A 24,890-nucleotide genomic window follows, 5' to 3' on the forward strand; every position below is an offset into this window, starting at 1 on the left:
ACAATATAGTCATTAGTTCCTCACCCCCGAAGATGTCAGGGAGGGGGGAGGAGGAGGAGGAGGCAGGAAATGATGCTGAGGTGCTGTGAGTACCTCTCTCTTAAGGTATTTCCCTCTGAAGTGGAGAATTTCCTGACTGAAGTGTGAAGGTGCTCGGGGTTGCTCCCAGGACAAAGCAGGCTCTGACTGGAGCTCCCCCCTAGGCCGGTGGCAAAACCGTCCCAGAGCCCAGAAATTTCGGTCTGTGCTGATTGAAAAGCCAAAGGGGTTTCTTCTTGTGGGCAAGGCAAAAGAAAGCCAAGTGGAAAAAAACTAAATAAATGAGATATTGGGCGGGTTTGGCGTGGGGAGGGTTGGTGAGTTCTTTTTAGCAACACCGACACGGGCACGTTCGGAGCTTGCCAGTGCAAACTCCAGAGATTCAGGGGGTTCAGGGGGTTCCTGGGATATTTGGGGTTGGAAGGGGCTTCAGGAGATCACCCAGTCCAACCCCCTGCCCAGGCAGGGTCACCTGGAGCAGGTGAAGGTGTCCCACACCCTCCCTGGGCAGCTGTTCCAGCGCTGTCCACGCTCCGTGGAAAGAAGTTCTGCCTCTCCCCTTGAGGGGGAATTTCTGGTGGTTTAGTTTCTGGCCATTGCTCCTGACTCATTGTTTCACTTTTTAAATGAAGAGAGGTCCCTGTGCCTGTGGCAGAACTGATGATCCCTCTGTGATCCCTCATCCCACTCATGATCTTGGCCAAAAGGCCCAGGACTGGGTGGGATGCTGAGTAAGTTTGATGATAAACCAAATTTGGGAGGAGGTGTCAACTCCCTCGAGGGCAGAGAGGCCCTGAAGAGAGACCTGGATAAATGAGAGGGCTGGGAATCCCCAGAGGTGTGGAATTTAGTGCTGGATTCTGCCCCTGGGATGGGGCAACTGGACAAACTCGGGAAGGAGAGGCTGGAAAGCGATGCCATAAAAAGGGACCTGGTTGGTGGCAAGTTGAATATGAGTCAACAGTGTCCAACAGGAGTTGGACTGGATGGTCCCTGGGGGTCCCTTCCCACTCAGGATATTCCAGGATTCTATGATGAAACTTGTCCTTCCCACCTATGAGTACAAAGCAAACCCTCCCAGCGGGTTTCAGGCTCTGCTTCGAATTAATCTTTCCTCGGAAAAAAAAATCCATGGGAACAAGGGATTTTAGAGCTAAAAATGAGAGCTGCAGATGATCCACGTTGCTTCCAAGCCTGTTACTTGAGCCTCCTGTCACTGGAGGCTTCCAAGGACGCCTGTGAACACCTCAAGCCCCACAGCTGGAGGATCAACCCCCAAATTCAGCGCCGGTCCCATCTCCAGGAAATCCGGCGCTCGGGGACTCATCTTAACAGGCCCCAGCGATGGAGCAGGGACCCATTTTCCTCCTTGGAAGGGTTAAATCTTCCCTGCCACGCTAATGACTCTTGGAAGGTCAGCCCCAAGCACCTCACCTGGCTGCAAACCCCCCCCAGACTGGCCCGGCCAGGAGCCTCTTGGAGAAGTGTAAGTTTTAACATCTCTCAGCAGAGCGAGGGCTCTGTTTGTCTTGGCAGGGAAGAGCTGTGTGTACACAGCTGGAGAGCTTGTTTTGTCTCTTAGTACAAGTCTGGACCGAGCCAAATCTCCAAAGGCTTTGTAAAAATGCTCTCTTTATTTAAAGAATTTTATACATTACAAGATGTCTCCAAAGTCTGCCCCTGCTCAGACCCCTTCTTTCCCTGTCTCTTCCCTTCTCCCTCCACACTCAGGACGGTTGGGTTTTGCAGCCTTGCTGGATCCAGAAGTTTCTTTGAGGAATTTCCAGCTTGCTGTTCACACACACAGCCAATGCCTGTATCAATTTATGAGCCTCAACACTTTTCAGACCCCGTGAGCTTGGAAAATTAAAAAAAAAAAAAATGAGGAGCTCTACAGACACAGCCCTGGAGCTTGGATTCGTGGGGCTTTTAGGGGGAAGGAACCTTCAAAAGAGAACTCATGAAAACCTTGCCATAACTAGAGCAACGCAAGGAGAGGACGTGGGGAATCTGTAAGTGCAGCACTCGCCAAGATCTGTGTTGGGAATGGGGCTGCCCAGACATGTCGGGGCTGCCTCATCCCTGGAAGTGTTTAAGGACAAGGATTGGAGCAACCTGGTCTAGTGGAAGGTGTCCCTGCCCACGGCATGAAGGTGGACCTGGATGGTCCTCAAGATCCTTCCAACCCAAACCTGGCTGTGACTCCACAAAAGGAGGAGACTGGAACAATGAAAGGCTCCTTGTGGACGCGTGTGGAGGCTTTTAAAGAACTTTCCCTTCCCTGCAGCCAACAAATGTGAGGCTCCAACCACAGCAGAGGCCTTTTAACAGGGCACCTGCACCGTTCAGGAGATGATTTGGCAGAGCAGGGGATGTTGCACGAAGCCTGTGGAGCTGGGAGTGTGTTTCTGCTGGCCCGGGTTCAGCCTGGGCTACCAGAAACCAACTGCTATTCCCATCTCACCCTCTAAATCACCTGGCCAAGAAGCCCCAACAATGGAAAAAAAAACATTCTGAAGGCAAGAGCGGCCCAATCCTTGGACGTGGAGTCGAAGAGAGCGAGCCCAACCCTGGGGAAGGCGAGGGGGCCAGAAAAGAGGAGCGTTCCCGGGGAGCTTTGATCTTCGTTCGGGGATCCTGCGGCACGGCGGGTGTTTCGGTTTCACTTCTGAGCCGTGCCACCCCGGGCCTGGCCAAAAATCACAGCAGAGGCGTCCAAGAGGAAAAGGGGAGAGATCTGGCGTGTCAGCCAAAGCCTCAGAGGTCCCCACGGTGCCCAGAGGGAAACGGGATCCGGCCCCTCAGCACACCGTGGTTCCCGCTGGAAAACTGCTTCCCGCTGGATGAGCGGCTGGCACCCAACCCCGTGGGGTTTACAACAGACCAGGGCTGGCTCCTGCTGCCTTTCCCAAAATGCTTGTACTGCAATAAGGTCCTTTCATGGAAAAAAACTCCATGTTCTGGTCGTGGCTTTCAAGTCTTTTCAGGTAAATACAGAAGTGAGCCACCAAAACAATTTCGCCAAGGTGGTGTTTCTCAGCACAAGAGTATTGACTCCTGGCTTTTTGCTGATTTGGTGCTGACTTTTGGGGGTTTGAGGCCCACAGTGGTTTGAAAATGATCAGCTAGTTGGTGTTGGTGAGGTCATTAGTTTTTCATTTTGGATGAGTGACCTCCTCCCCCCAAAAGCCTCTGTCTCAGGGGGCACACGAGACACATCAAAACCAGGCAATAAACTGAGTTCTGATTTGATTCTGTGTAACGGGAGAGGCAGGAGGCTGCAGAAATGGTGCTGCTGAGATTGGGGGGGGGGGGGAGCTCAGAGCTCTCCCAGGGAGCTGCCACTGCCTGCTGGATGGAATTCCTGTGCCAGCTGGCCAACCCTCACAGCAGCATTTTCCATGTGCTCCCTGACTCTGGGTGGTCCCTGAGTCCTCCAACATCCCAGCTCTGCCAGAGCTGCTCTGAGCCGTTCCTGGGGTGCCACAGGACGTCAGGCTCACAAGAAAACCTGATGCAAGCTCTTATCTCCCCCCTTCCTCCTCCTTCCCTTGAGGTTTTGCCTTCCCAAGCCGTGGTTACAGGTGCTGTTTCCCAGGAATTGGCTGGATATCATTCCACTGATGGGATGGGGTGGATCAGTTCTTATTTTCCTGTGCTCCCACACACAGCTTTTGCTCTCCTTATTAAAATGGGGATGCCATCCCCATCCATGTCCCTGCCTGACTTCCATCTGCTTTCTGCCCATCCCAAGGGAGAGGGGAGTGGGAGAGATGTAGGATTGGGTGTTTGGCTGCCCAGTGGGGTCATCCCATCATAAAATCAGGGAATCCCAGACTGGTTTGGGTTGAGAGGGACTTCAAAGCTCATCCAGTCCCACCCCCTGCCATGGGCAGGGACATCTCCCACTATCCCAGGTTGCTCCAACCTGGCCTTGGACACTTCCAGGGAAGAGACATCCACAATTTCTCTGGGCAGCCTGTGCCAGGGCCTCACCCCCCATCACAGCCAGGAATTCCTTCCCAATATCTAAACCTGCTTTCCCCCCCTGACACATTTAAACATTTGGGTTTATGTTCCTTTCCCTCTCCCTCAGGGATCAGGAAGGGACCGACGGTGTCCCCTTCTCTTCGGGAGGAGCTTCCTGGCATTTCTACGCTCACCAAGACAAGAAAGAGGGACGTGCCCAAGAGCAAAACACCCTTTTTGTTCTCAGCAGCGACACTTGACAAAAAACAAACCACGGAGAGGAGCGTCCAGAGACACCACAGGGAGCGGGGACTTCTCACCCCGCAAACCACGAAACGCTTTCGGACCCGAACTCGTCGTTTGGGCAGAAATTCCCACAAACCGAGCACCTTTAACGCACAGGTTTCAACACACACCTCCTGCTGTGACAATCTGAGCAACCCCGGCGTGTCCCTTACCTCTCTCGCACTGGGGGCCGGTGAATCCGTAGACGCAGGCGCAGCGGTTGGGCCCGATGCACCTCCCGCCGTTCTGGCAGCCGTTCTCGCAGACAGCTGGAAGGGGGGGGGAAAAAAAAAGAGGGAGAAATCCATGATTATTTTTTTTTTTTTCGCTCCTGGCGAACCCCCCCCAGGCACATCAGGACTTGCAGCGTCACCTCCAGCCTCCTCCTCCGCGCTGGGAAAACTCTGAGGGGGTTTTTGGGGTTGGGTTGTTATTTTGGGGTTCTTTTTATCCCCCCCTTGGAAAATTCCATCCCCGTTCCTGAACGAGCCCGTTTATGACAGGGCTATAAACTCTCGTTTCACTTGAGAGGATTTCCTGAGCTCTGGAATCTCGGTTCATTCAGGGATTTAAGTGTCAAGGTCAGGGGATGGATTGGTGCGAACGGGGCAAACGCAGCCGGGAAAAGGTTTAAGGAATGACGGGGGGGGGGGGAAAGGGAGGAACGGGAGACGAGTCAGGAATTTAATCCCAACGTCCCCAGAGCAGGGAAGGACCAGTCTGAGCAGCACATGGACTTTAAAAATTCACTGGCTTAAAATCAGACCTGCAAAAAAACCCCCCAAAAAAACCTGGGAGTCAAAGGAGTAGGTTGGTGATTAGAATCCTGGAATCCTGGAATATCCCGAGTTGGAAGCGACCCACGAGGATCAGGACTCCTGGCCCTGCAGGGGACAGCCCTCAGCTGCTTTGTGCCCAGCCCAGGGCCCAGGTAGTGCCTGATCCCGAATCCCAGCCCATCCCAGAGCCGAGGCAGCCGGAATGTGCTCCTTTGGGATTCTGCCAGCGCGACTCTCCGTCGTTCCCACCCTCCCAGTGATGTCCTGCCAGCATCTGAACCCTCTCCCAAGGACATTCCAGGTGGAGCCGGGAGCTGCACGTAACCCCGGGCTCCCTGCACGCTCCGGGCCAAGTTGCTGTTACTCAGAATTTTCCCAAGGATTTGGCCGTTTGGGGTGAAATTTTCCATCTGGTGCCTCTGGCTCCGCTTGGACTTTCGGGAAAGTTTCGGCTCCAGTGGGAGCTGAGGGGAAGTTTTGGGGGAATGTGGTGGTGGGGGGGGAATTGTCCAGCTTTTAAAAGCCCTCCTTGGCTTCACTGAGGACTTCGGGGGGTTCCCACATTGATCCAGGGATTGGGAATTTGCCTGGGAAGTTCTGATTGATCAGAGATTCTCTCCCTCCAAGTCGTCGCTCGTGGTTGCTCATTAAACTGAATGCTTATTAAAATGTAGTATTAAATAATGTATTAAGAATAGGAATAATAATAAATAGAACTTATTAATAGAAATAATAAATAGAAATTAATAAAGAATTGTATTCTGAATAAATGCACTTAAAGTATTATTCAATTGGATAAATGATAAGATGCAATTGTATGTTCTATAAATAATAATACTATGGTATAAATATAATATATTTATTATTATAATATATGATAGTATCATTGTTGTAGTATAAATATATGGTTTAAAGTGCAAATTTTATTATGTTAATAGCTATTGCAATTAATATTAAATTATTGCATTATTAAAAATGCAGTATTATTAAACATCTAAATTATCTGGTTATTAATATACATTTGCACTTTCATATTGTATCTATTTGTGTGTATATGTATTTATACTTACAGTGAGTGTTTAATATATATTCACTGTGAGATTAATATATATATATTTATAGTGAAATTATATTTAGTATATTTACAGCTATAACAGCCCTTTCCCAAAGAAAATGCTGTTTACAGAGGAATTGTAACTAATATACCAATATATTTATATTATGTATAATTTATATTTTTATACTTAAAGTGAATTTGTATCATATATTTATAATTAATTTATACCTAATACATTTAAAGTTATAGTGAATTTATATCTAATATATACTTATAGTGAGTTTCTAATAAATATCTATATAATTATATATATTCTTACAGTGCAATGATATCTAATATGTGTAGATATGACAGATATAAATCTGTGCTTGTTGAGGGGATAAGGAGGAGATTCCAGAGGGGAGGGGGACGAGTTGCTGCCACCCCAGAGCCCATCAGTGCCCGAGCTGTGCCCTCCCTGCCCTCCCTGGCCGTTCCCACACTCACGCTGCCCGCAGTAGGTCCCCGTGTAGCCCTTCTGGCACAGGCACGACTCGTCGCTGCAGCTGCCCCCGTTCATGCACCTCACGTTGCAGGTCTGGACTGGGGGGGGAGGGAGGGAAAAACAGGGAAATGTCACCCAGAGATCCCCCCTATTGCCCCCCCAAAATCCCAAGACAGCAATCAGCTCCCCATGGGGTGGATGGGGGAAAACTTGGGGAAAAACTGAGTTGAAATTGGATGGTTCCTTCTGGTTAAGCACACTGACTAAAATATGGAATGTCTTGGGAAGGGACCCACAAGGGATCATCCAGTCCAGCTCCTGGCCCTGCCAACAATCCCCCCCTGCCCCTCAGAGCATTCTCCAAAAGTTCTGGATGTGTTCCCCAGGGTTTTGCTTTGTCCTTCTCCACCCCCTCTTTATTTAAGGAGTTGGGGCTCGATTTGCCACCTGCAAACACAGAAACGTCCACAGCAATAATGCAGCAGGATTTCTGTGGAATCCTGGAGTATCCTGAGCGGGAAGAGACCCCCAGGGATCATCAGGACACCCCAACAATCCCCCCCTGTCCCTGAGAGGATCATCCAACCCCTCCTGGAGCTCTGGCAGCCTTGGGGCCGTGCCCACTGCCCTGGGGAGCCTGGGCAGTGCCCACCACCCTCTGGGGGAAGAACCTTTCCCTGAGATCCATCCCAACCCTCACTCCACAGAATCCAAAGGCACCCATCCTTTCACTTCCTTAAGGAATCCACCCCAATTAAACATCTCCAGCTTCATCCTTCCTATGGGATGTCCAACCATAGCCCAGGAGATGATGAGTGAGGGCAGAATTCCTGATATCTCCCTTTCTTTGGTAATCTCTGACTTTGAACAAATTTTTCCTTTAGATACTCCACTTTTCAAAGGTTTTCATACCCTTTTTCTATTATTATTTCACATTACTCCTTCCCTTTAAACACTTCTCAAATTCCTCCGTATTAAAACCTCGTGAGGTGTTTGGGGGGGGGGGACGACACAGAATTTCTTTGGTGGAGGAAACCCACCAACTTTGAAGACATTTATCATCCTTTCACAACCACTAAGTGACCTTGTTGGTGACATTCATTGGGTACAAGTGGGTTTTTTGGTTTTTTTTGCAGAAATCTGCAAAGAAAAGCACGTCCCATCTATTCCTCCATGTGAGAGCTCGGCTTTCCCCCCCGGATTATGACCCGCTGGATGTGACTAATGCACTGTAGGCAAACAATAGCAATAAATAAGCTGGGAAGCTTCATCCTGCTGTAGACACAAAGCCACTCTTGGGCTTGAAGTGTTTCATCACTGCACAGCTTTGGAGGGATGCGGTGTCCAAGCAGAAGAACAAAAAAAAAAATGAGCTTTCCTGCTAAACACTGAGTTACAAACTCCATGGAACAACACATTCCCACTCTGGTGAGATGTGACAACTCCGACTGCAAGTGCCTGAGGTTAGAGCAAGGCATGTGAAAACTGTTTTTCACATATTAAAATTAAAAAAAAAAAAAAAACAAAGGCATGTAGAGAGCCCAGCTCGTGTCTGCCAGCGAGGGGAGGGGGCCGTGCCTTGGCAGCTCCAGGGGCTGTGTCCTCTCCGTGCATCCAACACCACTTCCAAGCAGGGAAGAGCTGCCTGTCCAAAGGGTGCTGGGACTCAGGAGAGTCCAGCAGGGATAATGAAGCGTTTGCTGCCCCGTTCAGAGGAGCTGTGGGAGGAGGGAAGGGGTGGGAGGGGAAGGGCTCGGGGCTCTCCGCGCTCGCCGCACGCGCCAAGCGTTTCATCCCGGCGCGGTTTGAATTAGTCGCGGTGTCTCCTCGTCTTCCTACCGCTCCACTGGCCAGGGATCGGGCCAAATTTACGGGGAAGAGCTTAATCCTTCAGGAAAACTGAGCTGGAGGCTTCAAAGCACGGCCTGGATTGTCAGACATGAGGTCGGTCTCTCTGGGAAAAGGCCCCGATTCCGGCACAGGCTTCCCCTGCAGCCCTCACCTCAATCAGTCAGCCCTGGGAAAGCAATTACAGCCAGAAAGCTGGGAGGGCTGCCCAGAGACACGGGGAGCTGGGAAGTGTCTGTCTGTCAGAGCTGTCCATCTGTCAGGACTCTTCTTTACACATCCCAAGCCTCGCGTTCGACGCGAGGAATTCGGGGTCTGGATGTAAGAAGAGCTCTGATGCTCATCCAGAAACTTCCCAACTAATTGGCAAAGGCTGTTCCAGCTGCCATTTCTTACCCCTGCCACGATCCCAAAAGCCCTGGGGTCCCATCACCATCTGATTTATCACTGACTCCCACAATGGTTTGGGTGGGGAGGGACCTTAAAGCCCATCCAGTTCCACCCCCTGCCACGGGCAGGGACACCTCCCACTAGCCCAGGTTGCTCCAAGCCCTGTCCAGCCTTGAATTGTCCAAGGCTGGCCCTGTTCAACACCCCCCTGCAGATCTGGAAAGCAGGAGAACCATCTTTCAACCAGGAATTCCGAGGCCTGTTGTGCTTTGTCAGGATTTTCCAGGGCAGCAGAGGCTGAAGTTGTCGGAAGAGGAGAAGGACAGCTCTCCCTGCTTAACTTTTCCCATGGTTGGATTGGGCTGGATTAGTTCTCCAATCGACTTTGAAGGCTCAGCTGCTGTGCCAGAGGCAGGTTTTGTCTCTCCTCACACGCTCCTCCATCTAAACAGCCACTTGCAAAACGACTCCCTAAAATGTCTTTACTGCCCAGAGTAGGAAACTCAACTTTTTGCTCCTGCACAGCAGAGGCAGAGTGGCTTTCCTCGCCTCTGGAATGCACAGCCTGTCTGCTTTACCTCCCTGAAGAATTCCTGAGAAATACAGCCCCAAACATCCCCTCAAATGAATCCCAGATTGGAGCCCCTGCAGAGGAACCCACCCCTCCCCTCGCCCCCTTTCCCCCCTTGGAAATCCACCCCAGGCTCCCGGGAATGCCAGGGCTGTGCCCAAATGTATACACTGCTCCCAGCATTCCTCGCATTCCTCCCTGATTGCTTCCACATGGACCCTCATTCCAGACTCCCTGAAATTTCTGTGGCTCCAGCACCTTCCCCTCCCAAAGGTCTCTCTCTGCACCCACAGGGCCCTCGGTGCTTCCTTGGGGGCATTTCCAGGGGATCTCTGGAGACAAAACGTGGCACTTTGGGAGCAGATCCCGGGAATTTCCTCCTCCCAGTCACACCCTGAGTGTGGTTTTGAGGCTTGGGGTGGGGGGCAGTTCTCTGGCCTTCCATCAGATGCCTGCAAGTCACTTTATTAACAGTAGCTCGTCTCCAGCTGGGCAAATAATGGGAAATTCACTTCTGGGTTGTCTCTTTTGCGTCTGGGACCTCAAAAGGCTCGATAAAATCCCATTAATTGCTGGATTTTACACGGGGCATCAGCAAACCCACCCTCCTCAAAACAAAACTCCGAGGTTTTTTGCTTGCAGGGGTTGTTTTTTTTTTTGGCTGTGGTGGGCTTGAGGATGTTATGGATGGACTGAGTATGAAACTGGTCCCCCCAGTGGAATTGCCCAGATTTAGGGATCTACAGTGCAGGAAAATCCTCATCCATGCCTGAAAATCCCAAATGGGAACATCCCCAAGCGGCAACTCGTGGCCATCAACCCCTGTTATGGGACTTACTGACTCGTATCCAGTCTCCACCAGCACCCCCAGGTCCTTCCCAGCAGTGGGAAAAGGGCCCAGAGGAGCAGAGAAAGTGCCCAGAGAAAGTTCCTTTTCCCTTCTAAGAGAGCACAAGTGCCTGGAGAGGGAGGAGGGTCCCCAGGACGTTCTCCTACCTCCAGCTGAGCCACAGTTGGGGGAGAGTTGTCCGTTGGAGCACGTGCACATGTTGGGCCGTGAGCAGAATCCATCACCGCAGGAATTCCTGCAGATGGCTGGAGGGAGAGAAGGACGAAGCCATCAGCACCATGTGGGAGCTCCCACATGGGGCTTTGGCTGCCAGGAGGATGGGAATTCGTGTCCTGGGAGAGGAATAACTCAGGGGAGGGGCTGGGGGCACCCTCTTGTCCACCTTTCTCTCGCCACGGACTGGCTGGTCCCGCCAGCGCTTTGATTTTCCAGCCAGCGCTTGAGAGCCCAAACAGGGCAGGAAAACCCCCCCAGAAGGGAGGTGGGATTTATTCCAAAGCATCATCCTGCCCCGGGGTGGCCACTCAGAGGTGCGAATTCCTGCTTGTGGACCCACCTCCTGCCAGCAGGTTTGCGGTGTGGGGCATCTCAGTGGGGTTCAAGGAGCTGAAATGTTCCATCCAAACAAGCAGCTCCCGAAATAACTTCGCCAGGAGCCTCATCTCCCTAAGCAGGCACCCAAACTGCCCAGGAACAAGGAGCACAGGGGCTGAAATCGAGCTGGGAATCCAATTTAATCCCATAAAATGGGACCGGTTGGAGCCACCCCGCTTTAATCAGGAGTGGGAGAGAACTCCCAGGAATCTGCTCCTGCAGGTGGAGGAACGTCCTGTCACCTCAGGTGTGAGCTGTGCCTCCCTTCCCAGAGCTCCCAGGGCTGCAGATTCTCGTGGATACTCACGGACAATGCACTGGTTCCCTCCGGGCAGCGTTTTCCAGCCGGGACAGCAGTAGGAATGGAACCTGGAGCCACAGACATTGGGCCTGGAAATGAAAAAACAGTGGCTTGAGACAGAAGGAAGTTGAACGAAATCGATAAAAAAGGGAAGTCTTTTTAACCCTGGTGGCAAATCCCAGCTCCTCCTAAAAGAGATTCAGCCAAGGATTCCACCCAGCTCCGTGCAGGGATCCTGGGAGAGGTCCTGGGCACCCCCTTCCACCAAGGGTGAGGCTCCAAGATCCCAATTGTTCCTCCCCAGACTGGCCCTTTCTTTCGGAGCATATGCTAAAAATTAGCCCGAGTTTCCAAACAAACCACGGGGAGAATCCAGTTTGAATGGGCTGAGATTAATAGGGTGTCCCAGGAATGACCTGGAGGGAGAATGGAATTGGATTCCAAAGCAATAACTCAGCGAGGAGAATGGAGTTTTGTAAGGGGGAAAATTAAAATAAATAAATAAATAAATAAATAAATAAATAACATCTTCAGCAGATTTGTGACAAAAGCGCTTTTAAAATGAACAGGCTGGGAAATGCAAGCTGGAATCCCATCGGCAAGAAGGGGGGGGATAAAAGGGATTGCCATGGAATTGTGGAGTCCTGGGACGGTTTGGGTTGGGAGGGATCCTAAAAATCACCCAGTGCCACCTCCTGCCACGGGCAGGGACACTCCCCACTATCCCAGGGTGCTCCTTGGACACTTCCAGGGATGGGGATGTAACACTCGGTCCCAAATTTTAAAAAATCAAGAGGGTTTTATAACCCTCCTCACTCTCAGCTTTGCTTCCTTGCTACCGAGGGGGGTTTATCCAGAGTGGATGCACTCCAGGAGCATTTTTCCATGCTTGTGGTGGCAATTCCCACAGGATTTTCCTTTGGATGTCAGAACCCTGGTTCTTCCCAGCAACGTTTTCTGGCAAAGGACCCACTGGTGGTCCAGCCCCTGGTTCGAGTGGTGCAAAACCAGGCCTTGGATCATCCCTGAAAAGGCTGGGAGGGCTGGGCTGCTGAAAAGAACGACTGAAAAGAGGGGAACAAACGAGGTGCTAAGGGAGGACAGAGGGAAAAGCAACACTGGCCCTTTCCCATCCTCTTCACCCACTTCAAACAAACAATGGGATTGGGGAGATAAGCAGGAATTTCAATGGTGGCACCAAATGCTGCCCTCTGGCAAGCGCCTCCATCGGAGAGGTGGGAAAGGCCAAGGGAAACAAAACAAAACAAAACAAAACAAAACAAAACAAACCACGAAACCAGGGGAAAAGAGCAGAGCTGTGGCCGTGGGATGCGAGAGGAGCCCTCCTCCCAAATCCACACTGGGTTGGGAGATGTTCCACACCACAGGACTGCCCACGGGCTGGGGGTGGCAGCCCTGCTGTGGGCACAGGGCACGAGTGGCTGCTGGAAAAATCAGCCTGGAGTGGTTGTTTATGGGCTGAGCAAGGAGCTGAAAAGGGCTCAGCCCCACCAGTTTTCCTCGGAGGCCAAGTGTGACTCCAGCAGGACCGGAGCTGTTGTTAAAGGTGGGACTCCCCAGGCTCAGATTCCACCCCAAAAAAATAGTCCACATCACCCCGAAGTCACCCAAGTCAAGTCACCCCGAGTTTCCTGCTCGCCCAACACAAACACACGCAGGGCTTTGCCCCACTGCTCCAGCCACGGGGGACAACTCCCAGCTGGAGAGAACTCCCCAAATCCTCCCCAGAAAGCTCAGCCCAGTCACTAATTGGTGGAATAAGCACTTCCCCTCCCACAGCTAATGAACCCCTGGCTGCAGGGAGTGGGAGTTTTCCAGACAGCAGGAGCAGCAGCCCAGGATTTGTCTCCCCTGTCACGGGCAATCAATGCACCTCAGTGGTCACCAAGCCTTGCAAAGTGGTATTTCCACTCCTTAAATTACAGGAAGACAGAAATGAATGAAATTTGGTGGATTGCCAGGGTTGGGAGGGGAGGAGTGGGGGACTCTCAGAGATGTTCTGATCTGCTCAGGGGTTTGCTGGCCTGGCTGCTCCTGCATCCTCCTCCTCCTCCTCCTCGCTGGCCTCATTCAACACATTAATTCAGGAAGAATTCCTTGCTGTGGGACAATTTCCTGCTCTTCTCATCAAGTGGAGAGACCCTTTTCCAGTGGCTGAGACTCCCTGGGCTGTAAATCTGGAATTAGCTTTGCTTGAAGCGCTCAGAGGTCCAGCAAATGCTGTTCCTGACTCATCGCCTTCCGCCTGGAAAAAGTATGGATGGATGGATGGATGGATGGATGGATGGATGGATGGATGGATGGATGGATGGATATCTGCTACCTGAGTATAGAGAGCCTTTTCCTTATTAATCACAGCCATCCTTCCTTTCCCTCCCTGCTCCAACCTAAAGCTTGGTCCTGTCAGGTGGAATTCCCGGGTGGAATTCCCATCTCTGGGCACCGCTCTCCGAGACATTCCCTATTCAAAGGAGCCTGAGCTCAGAGGGTCCAACTGCACTGAGAGATGGTTCCCTGGGCCAGTTGGGGTCTCTTGACAAGGGCAGAGATGCCACCACTTCACCTCCCTCTTTCAGGTTCCCCCCTTGGTGAGGAGAAGTCCCAGTTCCAGGGCAGGAAACTCCACGGCTCCGTTTTGGGGAGCTCAGGCTGAGTTCATAAAACCCTCATTTGCTTTTTTTTTTTTCTCCCCCCAGGCCCCAGATGGGAGTCAGGCAAGTGAGCAAGCCCAAATTCCTTCTTCTCCAAGTGTTTCAAGCAAAACACTCCGTCAAATCCACCCCCCCCCTGCCCCTGCCAAGGCACAACCGGGCGGGCGATGGTGAGGCCGGAGCTCCCCAAAAAAAAAAACCTCTTTGGGATTCCTGGGCTGAGATTGCAGCCTCAGGGGTGGACTTGGAGGCAAATGCTGCTGGAAATCACCTGTGAACATCTCAGGTACCTTTCTCAGGTACATCCTTGATTTAAACATCATCCCAAAGCCAGCTCCAGTTTAAGCTGGTGCCCAGAATTCCCAACTTTCCCTCTCCACTGCTCAGGGAGGGGATGGAGAGTCCACCCCACACCCCTCAGCTCCTGTTCTGCACTTCCTCCCCTCTCCATTCCCCGGGGGTTGAGCTGGAAAACCAGGAGGTGTCCAAAAGCTGCAGTTTGGAAACTCCTCGTGGGTTCAGACACCTCAATCCCTTCCCATCAGCCAGAGCTTCCATCAGAAGAGGCCCAGCAAATGCCTCCCCAAACCTCCTCTCCCCATCCATCTTCTCAATTGCAGTGGCCATTTCATAATTAATGGGCTTGACATAATTAGTTGTGTTTAAAGTCAGGCCAGAGCTGAGCCTTTATCCTCCCCTGAAAAAACAGGCAGGCAGGAACTCACAGGAAATCGTGGTGCCAGCAAAGAGCTCAGCTGGCTGCAGACTAATCATCTTTGCTTTCCCCTTTGTTCGACACATTCCTGCTCTTGGAAACTGTTCAGGAGTTCATTAAACTAATAATCCCATTCAAATCCTGCCTCGTAAATGGATTTGTCAGGGCTGTTCCCTTCAGGAGACGCTCACTTCGAGTTGTCCCTCCTCTAATGAGTTCAAGGGCAGATTAAATGGTGGCTTTGGCCCCGATTTATTTATTGCTCCACGTTGCTTTATTAATGGTTATTTGTAAAAGCACTGGTTTGTTTTGTGTTTGGGCCATGCTTTGCATTTATTTCATACTTTTTGCCCCCTTTTTTTGAAGGGGGGTGGGGGGTGGTGGGATGGGAACTGAGCTCCAAATAAATAGATTTCCAGCAAAAACACACACAACCTTTCGGCCTGAACTGCTGGGGCCTCTTTTATCAACAATTCATCATCTACAACTGCCCTCGTGGAGCCCAAAAAACCAGCAAGAACTTGTCATGGGCACAGTGGAGTTACTGGAGAGCAGCTTCTTACCCTGAGCTCAATGACAGGAAATTTTGGGTATTTCCATGGGTGTTAATTGATCACCAAGTCCGGTGTTGATGTTGATCTGCCACAGCTTCAACTCCCTGCATTCGGTTCCAAGTCAAGAGCAGAAGGACAAGGGATCAGCACAGTTTGGGGGATTCCAGAGCAAAAAATCCCTGGGATTTTTGGCTCTGCAGGAGATGGCTCTCCCTGGCTGCCAGACCCACCTGTAGGTGCTCTCTAAGCCCAGCAGAAAGTTATTTAAAACTCAACAGGTTTCTCATCACAAGTGATGTCCCCTCCCTTGGAAAACAGGGATTTTTAAAGAGAGGGATCGCTGAGGGGCTGGAAATCCTGAGTTGGGGCCACAAAAACATCGGGGTCACTCGCCAGGGAGCATGGGAAGTGCCTGGGGCAGGAGCTCCAGCCGCTCCAAGCTTTGCCAGCTCCCCCTGCGTTGCCCACCACGAACAATCCCGAGGGCCAGGAAAACAATGCATCTTCAGTTGGCTCAAATCAGAGCTGCACAGACTTCCTCACACAGACCTTGCACTTATCCCAGTGGGGTTTTTTTCTTTTTTTTTTTTTTTTTCTTTTCCTCCTGCTCCACAGGGCATGAGGAAAGCAGGAGGGGAAGGGGAGGAGGGAGGAGTGTGGTTCCTCAGCTCCCTGCAGGGGACTGGGAGCCAGACAGGGCTGTGTGGCCACTGAGCACTTACCCAACCAATCGTTTGGTGTTGTTTTACTTAAAATTTCAGTCCGTGTCTGCTGTTTCAGAAGTAATTTCTGGCTTGGGAGTCTGGCCTTGGTTTTTTAAAGCCCGCTTGGGATTTGGACTCTTCAGACTCGCCAGAAATCAAAAGGGGTTTTAAGCTGTAAATAATTTTTTTTGGAACCAGGGCCAAAAGAAGAGCAACTGGGCACCAGTGACCTTTTCTTTTGGGTGCTGTGAGCAATGGAAACATTTCTTTCCCTGCTCTGCCCTCCCTTTTTCTTCGCAGGGCGGTGTGAGACAACATTATCCATGCCCACAGCAACTCCTTCCCGTCCTTCCCACCCCCACCCCGAGCTCGGGAATCAGCCACACGCAGCCCCAGGCTGAACCAGAGCCCCTGGATCTGCTAAAACCATCCTTTTCAAGCCACAGCCTTCCCTGCCTTTAGTCCCAGACCCGTGGGAGGGCTGGGCTTGAAGGGACCTCTGGAGACGATCGGCTCCAACATCCGCAGCCGGGAAGGTTTTGGGGATGTTTCCTCCGAGGGATGAGGAGAGCAGCAAAAGTAATGGGGCAGACACAGGGGTGTCCCCAGCCTGGGAGTGAGCAAAGGGCTGCTCTGGGGAGCTGCTTTTGAGAAGCCCAAATCCCAGGAGGGCGGTTTTCCACCTTCCCCGAGTCGGGAAGGGGAAGGGGAGGCCACGCGCGTCGGGATTCCGGGAGCAGATTCCCTGCAGCGGGGCCAGGCCCTGAGCTCCAAACTGCAGCCCAAACCACGGCACATTTGCCTGTCTGGGCTCAAAGCTCAGCTCTCCAGCCCGTTCAAGCCACATTCCCGGCGAGAGCCGAGGGCTCTGGCACGGCCCGGGCCCCGCGCGTGGATCACGTTCCGCTCCGGCCCTGCCCACTGACACAGGAACACTTTCCAAGAACTGCGGCCAGACGGACTTAAAATAACCCAGAGTCCACACCGGGGCCAGGAACCATCTTGAGAGCAGGAAACGCAGCCCGGCTCCAGCACAGGGAGCCTCTGGCTGAGCCCTGTCTCCCTCCTCAGGTGGAAAAACGGGTTCTCGAACTGATTCGTCCCCAGATGAGCCCACGGGGCACCACGAGGGACTGAGGGACACCTTCCCCCCAGAAACACTCAACAACCTCCCAGTCCAGCCCCCAGCCAGCAGCAGCAGAGCCAAAGGCAACTCCAGGGGCAAATCCCGAGGCGACAACATCCCTGCCAGTGATGTGGAAAACCCAGTCCCAGCCATCACTCCACGTGGTTTGGGTGGGAAGGGACCTTAAAGATCATCCAGTGCCACCCCCTGCCACGGGCAGGGACACCTCCCACCAGCCCAGGTTGCTCCAGCCTGGCCTTGGACACTCCCAGGGATGGGACAACCTGTGCCAGTGCCTCCCCACCCTCCCAGGGAAGACAAAGACCAGGATCCCTCCCACCAGCAGGTGGGTGTGGGTGGCTCTTCACGGTCTCTGCAGATGAACCTCGAGGTGCTGTGACCCCCAGGCAGAGCTCAGTGCCCAGCTCTGCTCCCACGGGCCCCTCCATGGCGGGGGCTGATCCAGCTCCTTCCCGAGCTCGGGGGAAAGGCGATTCCACCAGCCCAGCTCCACGACCCGACAACAACCGAGGACACCAAACTCACCCTCGCAGAGAGTCTTGGCCTCTCCTCCTCACCCTGCTGGGCGGCCTCTCCTCGTAGCCCCCGAATCTGTCGGTCTGCAGGTCCCCCTCAAACTGCGCCCGGGCTCGCTGTGGGCACATCACGGCCGTCCAGCCCAGCACCAGCACCAGCCTGGCCAGCCACAGAACCCCCATGACGGCCCAGACCCCCTCGAGTCCCCTCCCCTGAAGCTTCTCCCAGCCGTGAGGGTCTCTCCCTGCTGCCCCGGCCGAGGATGGATGGCGGTGGTGGCGGCCCCTGAGCGCCGAGGGGCAGTCCTTGCCCTTCCCGTTCTGTGGGGGAAAGAGGGGAGAGAAAAAACAGGAGAGGAGTTCTCAGAGGGCTTTCACACACTCTTAAAAATTGTCCCACTCGAGGCTGTGGGGTGGCGCAGTCACAGCCTGTTTGGCTCCTGCTGTTCCCAATCACCACAGAGCCAAGTCCTCCTCCTCCCCCAGAGCTGGAGACCAAAGGAGATGTCCAAGAGTCTCCCAGATAATTTTTCCTGCCCCTCCTGGTGGAGCAACCCAGAGTGGGAAAAGCCCACCGAGCAAGGGGAGAACTTCAGGAAAGAGCAGGTCCCATTTATGGACAATCTTCCCAACTCTGTTTGACTCCACTGGACTCCAGACAGGCCATGGCTTGGAGATCCATTTCCAACTGCTGGAAAACAACCTCTGGGATCATTCTGGCTGGCTGAGGGGAATGGTCTGCTGGGAAACCCATCAGAGGGACATGCACACCGTGGTGGGCTGGAGGGGGATGGAAAACCACGAGCTGGGAGCGGGGAATGAAGATGCCTCAAGCTAAGAGGGAAGAAGGGACAGAGGGGAAGGTGGACATGCTGGAGGGATGGAGAAGAGCTCCTGAGCTGGGACAGGCAGCTGAGAAGCATGAGGAGGAGGTCCAAAGCCTCTGTGGAGGGGGGCAGTTGGCCAAGGGAGGCAGGAAGGAGACCCCTCGCCCCTCTGGCTGTGGAAAAAGCTTGCAACGAGCACAGCCTGCCCAAGCTCCAGATCCTGGGAGATGGACACAGCTGGGCAGGAGCCAGATCCAGGGGCTGGCCCCAAACCACACCAGGGCAGGTCTTCAGCCCCCAAGAGGCTTTTTGCCATCAGCAAACCCCTTCCTGGGAAAAGAGGGGCATGGCAGGGGGTGCCTGTGGGCAGAGAAGGGGAGAGGGAGCCCAGGGTGGGCTTAGTCCTGACAGCCATCCTGGCTCTGGGGGGGCTCTGGGGTGAAGGAGAACAGCCCTGGCAAGGGGTGCAGGCCCTGGCACAGCACTGACCACCCCCCAGCCACCTCCCAGGGCCCACGGGGACATTCGGTGACTCCCTGGGGTGACCACTGGGGGGGCTGCTGTGGGTTGTGGGGAGCACAGGGAGGGGAGTAAGGAGAAAACCCCAAGGAGAAAGCTCTGTAAAGGGGGTCCCACTCCCCACTCTGCACCCCCTTTCTCCTCCCTCTCATCTCCATCACCTCCCTAATTCCCCAATCTCCCCGTGGGGAAGCGGGGTGGGGATCCCATCCTTCCTCCTCCTGCCTGGCAGCAGGGTCAGGATGCAGCTCTCACCTCGAGACCCCCCCCCCCCAAAAAAAAAGAAATCTGGTCTTTCAGGGAGGCAAATGCTCCTGGATCTGCCTTCTCCAGCCCGGAGTGGAAACAATGTGGAGCTGTGAGAGGCCCCGGGAGCAGCATCGGGGAGGGAAAGGGGCCCCCGATTCCCCCCCATCCCAACTGTCCCCCCCTGCTTTCCCACAGCAGCTTTCCCGTTCCAGCCCAGCCTCGGGAAAAAAAAATAAAATAAAATAAAATCAACCCAGACAAGACAGAAAATGTGTCCGAACCATTAAAAAAAAGTTATTAAAAAAGAAAAATTATTCCAACCAAAAAAAAAAGAATTAAAATCGCATTTCCCTCCCTGCTTTCCTCAGCTCGAGAGGGCAAGGAATTCTTTTTTTTTTTTTTTTTTTTTTTTTCCTTTCCAGGCTCTAATATTTCAGTGAATGAGAGGGAGAGTGGGAAGGGGAAAGGCAGGGCTGGGAGACAAAGAAACTGCCCTTCCTGCAGCCCTGAAAACTCTTGATTTCTCCTGACTGGGGTCCGGGTTATCCCAGCGACACAAAAGGGAGAGCGTTCCCTCTTAGCAGAGGTACGGGACAGATGAGGGGAGGGGGGAGCGGAAAAAAAAAAAAAAAAGTGGGGAAAAAGCATAAATGAAGCTTTGAGCTGCAGAAATTTCAGGGGAAGAAAGTCCAGCTGCTTCCATTTCCTCCCGGAGAGCTGGGAATGCTGAGGAATTATCGATCCGCGACCCCCTGAGAGCGCCCGTGGAAAAGCCGTTTACACCGGCGAGAGAGTTAAAATTTAAATAACAATGGAAACGACATAGAAAAAAATAAATAATAAAAAAAAAGGCTCCAAAGTTATTTTCAGCCCTGAGAAATTCCCATCGAGCCCCCCCACCACCACCACTTTGCACGAAACGACCCCCTGAGAAAGCGATGCAGAAGAGAACCAGCCCGCTAAATCGGGTTTTAAATCGGCTTGGGGAAACATTTCCGAGGCGAGGTGAATTAAATCGATTACAATTAAATAAATAAAAATAAAAATAATTTTAAAAAACCCCACCCAACTGTGCGAAACCCACCCCCCCAGTGAAAAGGATAAAAGATAAAAGATAAAAGAGAAAGAAACCAGCTGTGGCAGCAGCAGCAGCCTCTGGCTTGAAGTGTGAAAAGAGTGTTTTAAATACCTTTACGTCCTGGAACGGGTGATGTGCCCAGAGCTCCTTTGTTTAAAAGTGGGAGATCTTTGGGGGGAGATGGGGATGGGGGGGGGGGCAGAAAAGAAGGGGAATAAAAACCCCCTCACTCTTGAAGGGGAGAGGAGAAGAAAAGGTACAGCCTCATCCAAATTGGCCAAAGGGGGAGGGCCCCGAGCGGGGAAAGGGGTGCAGGAGGAGTGGGAGTAGCGGGGAGGAACAACCCAACCGCATTCTTGAGCCAAAAGTTTTTAACTTCAAGGAGGGGCTTGGGGTTGGGGAAGGGGGGAGAGAGAGAGAGAGAGGTTGGGTTTAGCAAAGCCCGAGTGCAGACGTGATTATCACCTCCCCTAGTCCCGGGGCAGATCATTAGGGGAGGCTTTTCAGTCCAAGCTTGTCCCAAATTTAGGCTGGAGCGGCGGGAAGGCATTAGTGACAGTGGCTTCACATCAAAAGGGTTGGGGGGGGGATAATTCGGTTTTAATTTGGCCCCTCGTTTCGTGGGGTTGGAAGGTGAGGGGGTGTCACAGCAAAAAAAAAAAAAAAATTAAATTAAATAAAAATCGAGTGAAAGAAACACTTTTCTTGCTGATCATTTCCCTGGATTTTTAAGTGGAACTCACGTGAAATTAAGGAAAGGTGGATACTTGAGTAGGTGACCCAGCCCAAGCACCTTCAGGCTCAAAAGCCACCTTGGCTCCAGAGGAGGAAAAGCTTGGAAGTTAAAAAAGCGTTTTCTCAAAATAGATACATCCAAAAAATAAATAAAAAAGGAAATAAAAGCACAGTGGTGATATGAAACCTGTCTTCTAAGGGAGAACTTGGTCATCTGTGACTTTAATTCCACTCTTTTCCTCCCCCCCCCTCCAAAAAAACCCACCTAAAACCAAAAAAAAAAACATGAAAACCAAAAAGAAAAACCCAACCAAAAATACTTCCCTCTGCCTCTTTGCTTTAGGAATCGTGGAGGGATGGCTTTTCTTTAAATAATATCTAATAAAATGCACATGGCCCTCCTCCTCTCTGCTCCGTGCCACAGCTTTTCCCGGAAGGTGGGAGCCTCCAGCGAGCCAGAATTCCCCCTGGAAAACCCAAATCCTGCTGGTTTTTTGGGTCAAAGAAGCTCCTGCCCCAAAGGGGGGGGGTTTAGGGAGGTATCCCCATCTCTCCCTCTGGCCTGATCTCAGCCCCCTCTTTACCCTCTCCCAGCACCCGGGAGGGTTTAAATCCCCAAATCCTCAAATCCTGAATTCCCAGAGGGGGCAGGAATTCCAGAGCTGGCATCCCTTCTCCTTTGTTCTCGTGGCTCTTCCCCATCGACCCCCCGCGGGTTTTAGAGGGGGTCAGGATGATGCTCGGCCTAATTAAGAGCAGGGAAAAGGCAGAGCTGCTTTTTTTTTTCCCCCCGGGAAAAAAAAAACCTCATTCCTGGCAGGGAATGCAGCTCTGTCACCACCTCCCAGAGCCCAAGGAGATACAGACCCTAAACCAACTGCACCGGGTTTGAGGTCACTCACTGCCTGTTTTACAGGACCTTAAACCCACCTTAGTTCAGGGAGATAAAACTGCCCGTGAAGAGTTTCACTTCTAAGATGTGAAGAGCAGTGGGAAAGTGCTGGTAATTAATTGTTATTAATTATCTGCTCAGAATAGAACTATGTAATTAATTGATTTTAATTTTTTTTTTTTTTTTTGGCTGCACTGAGCAAACTGGAAAATGAAGAGCCAGGAAGAGCCATTTCGGGGGTGATCTGAGGAACATTTTAGCCTGACATGAACAACTGATTCCATTTTAGGCCACCCACGTTTGGTTTCGGGGGTAAGTGGTTGATTAATTTTCAATTATTTAATTTATTCAAGCTCCTGAAATGTCGTTTTGAGAGGGAAAAGCCCGACCTGCAATTTTACAAGGTGGAGAAAAAGAGCCAGGTTGGAGAAGAGAAGGATCCAGGGAGACCTGAGAGCTCCTTCCAGGGCCTAAAAGGGCTCCAGGAGAGCTGGAGAGGGACTGGGGACAAGGGATGGAGGGACAGGACACAGGGAATGGCTTCAAAGTGAAAGAGAAGAAATTTAGATGGGATATTGGGAAGGAATTCCTCCCTGGGAGGGTGGGGAGGATGCTGGGATGGATTTTCCAGAGGATGCTCCATCCCTGGGAGTGTCCCAGGCCAGGTTGGAGCACCCTGGGATAGTGGGAGGTGTCCCTGCCCGGGTCAGGGGGTGGAATGGGATGAGCTTTAAGGTTTCTCCCAACCCAAACCAATCTGGGATTCTTTGATGTTCTGAGTACAAGGAGAGATGGGAATTTGGGATGGTTTGGATTGGAAGGGACCTTTAAGGATCATCTCGTTCCACCAGCCCAGGTCGCTCCAGGTTGGAGTCTTGGACACTTCCAGGGGATGGAAACTGTGCCAGGGGAGAATCCTTGGCTCTCCATCCATGGATTCACCTGGATGAGACCCTGAGCCCATCCCAAGACTTCAGGTTCCCAGGCAGGGGCTGTTCAGGCAGGAGCAGGTGGGATCCACATGGAGACCTCTGGATGGGTCAGGAAGATCCAAAGCGACCTCAGGGCTGGAAAAAAGGGACCAACAGAGCTGATTAAATCCCCACCACCCACCTGGAACCCCCCAGGGCCGGGGAAACCTTCCCAAATCCTACACGGGAAGGAATTACATCCAGTTAGGGTGGGAATTGGGATGAGGATTTGGGATAGAGGGGCAGGACTGAGCCCAAGGTGCCCTCTCAGGCTGCTCTCAGCCCATGTATGTGTAAGAATTCCAGCCCTCCTCCAGCCTGGGACCAGGGTTGCAACATTCCTTTTGTTTTCTAGGAATTCGACTCCACCAAGGAGGGGGAAACCACAGGGAAATTGTTTCAGCCTGTGATGTAGAACACACAGCCCCGACAGCCAAGATGGCTCAAAAAAAAAAACCCCACACTTTTCTTTCGACCTGAAAGGAAAGGAACTCTCTCTTTTTTATTATTATTATTATTTTTATTCTTTTTTATTTTTATTTCAAGCTTGGCAGGCAGAGGAAGTGGGGGTGGGGGGTGGGGGGGAGAGGCTGAGCTGAGCCCAGGCAAGCACAGATCAAAGCCAGGCGAGTCTGCTGCTTCAAAAAAAAAGAAAAAAAAAATTCATTTTTTAAAGACATTTATGAAGATTTTTATTCATAAAAAGGAGGGAAATTAAAAAAAAAAAAAAAGGAAAAGCCGTGCAGCGAGTGGGGTGGGATCGAGCTGTGGAACTTTTGACACGGGAGCTGCCTCATTTAGAAGGAAAATTTGCCTCTTTCTCCTGCCAGGAGAAAGGTGATCCCTCCATTGCAGGGATTACAAACACCTTTCTTTGCTGCCCTCAGGTGGGTTGGTGGCACTCCCAGCCCTCGCTCCAGAAAGGTGGGGAGTCTCCCTGCGTGGAAATGGGAATATCCCACCCCATCCCTCTGCTCCAGCCCCACGTCCTTGTCTTTTCCATTCAAACTTCTCCCATTTTCAAACCTTATTTTGTTGGGTTTTGGGTGGTTTGGTGGGTTTTTTTGTGGCTCTTTTCTCCCCTCCGTGAAATCTGCAGCGCAGAAGTTTAACTTGGCAGCGGCGCTGGAACAGATGGAGAACACTGGCCCCAACTCCCCAGATCCCAGGAAAAACTCCTGCTCCATGCAGGATTTCCAGCCACTCACTGCTTGGATCCACCGAGGCAGAGCCTAAAAAATCCCCCCCCCCCCCAAAAAAAACCCCAATTTTCTGATAAAAGAGCTGCAATTTGCTTTGGGCACACGAGCAACCCACGAGTGGCCACGTGAGGGTCCTTCCCCCGTGGAAAGTCCAGAGCCTGCAGGTTCCAAGGGAGCTGATTCCATGTGAGAAAACGACGGGATGATTTCAGGGAAAGCTTTAAAATCCCTTTCCCTGGTGGAAGCACCAGCGTGGTGGATCCACAGCCGGGTCCTTGTGAAGATGGAGATGGGGCAGAGGATGTTTCAAGAACACCCACACACCCTTTAGCTGTGAAAATTCACAGGTTGGAGTCATTCCCTGCCCTTCTTTTGTCTCCCAGGGCCGATAACTGAGGAAAAAAACCCAGTCCAGATGGGCTGGGTTTGCATCTCATTACAATTCAGCAGGAAGGGGAAGGTGGGAACGTGGAAAGACAAACACACTGGACCCTCCACGTGAAGAAGCTGCTGGGTTTGAAGCAGGATGGGTGAAGGCCTAAAGGAGAAGTCTGGCCTGAACTCTGTGTCCTGCCAGGGTTCCTGGGGGCTGGATTAGCCCAGTTCCCTCCTGGGACAGCTGGTTCGTCCTTCTAATCATCTACATGAAGGAAGATGTCCCTGGCCATGGAGTAGATGAGCTTTAAGGTCCCCTCCAAGCCAAACCAGTCTGTGATTCCGTGACACACCAGCCAGGTTGATCATCACCAACAGAGGCAGCTTTCACTGTGGATCCTCTTTCACTCTTCTCCAGGGACACATTTCAGAGGAGATCCAGGGATTTCAGAGGAGATCCAGGGATTTCAGAGGAGATCCAGGGATTTCAGAGGAGATCCAGGGATTTCAGAGGAGATCCAGGGATTTTGCCTCCCTTGCTGTGCAGAACCAGCTGCAAATGCAAATC

At 52.0% G+C, this 24,890-nt stretch overlaps 1 protein-coding gene across 2 annotated transcripts in view; it reads right to left on the reverse strand.

The window, feature by feature from the left end:
• The window catches only part of LOC114068843 (fibrillin-2-like), a 70,454-nt gene extending 52,788 nt beyond the window's left edge, over window positions 1-17,666 (reverse strand). Inside the window, exons 1-5 of one of the 2 annotated variants that reach the window (XM_027905243.1) lie at window positions 17,485-17,666; window positions 11,174-11,256; window positions 10,419-10,517; window positions 6,616-6,711; window positions 4,467-4,562 (exon numbers count right to left, since the gene is read on the reverse strand). In XM_027905243.1, the coding sequence (XP_027761044.1) occupies window positions 4,467-4,562; window positions 6,616-6,711; window positions 10,419-10,517; window positions 11,174-11,256; window positions 17,485-17,657 (547 nt within the window). In that variant the 5' untranslated portion in view covers window positions 17,658-17,666. The remainder of the gene's footprint in view (window positions 1-4,466; window positions 4,563-6,615; window positions 6,712-10,418; window positions 10,518-11,173; window positions 11,257-17,484) is intronic. The other variant, XM_027905241.1, reaches the window with a different exon arrangement.
• Window positions 17,667-24,890: the final 7,224 nt, after the last annotated feature.

The sequence above is a fragment of the Empidonax traillii genome, unplaced genomic scaffold (genome assembly GCF_003031625.1).
Source record: "Empidonax traillii isolate 1590-97213 ecotype Southwest subspecies unplaced genomic scaffold, ASM303162v1 scaffold1133:size178786, whole genome shotgun sequence".
In the NCBI taxonomy this organism is placed as follows: Eukaryota; Metazoa; Chordata; class Aves; order Passeriformes; family Tyrannidae; genus Empidonax; species Empidonax traillii.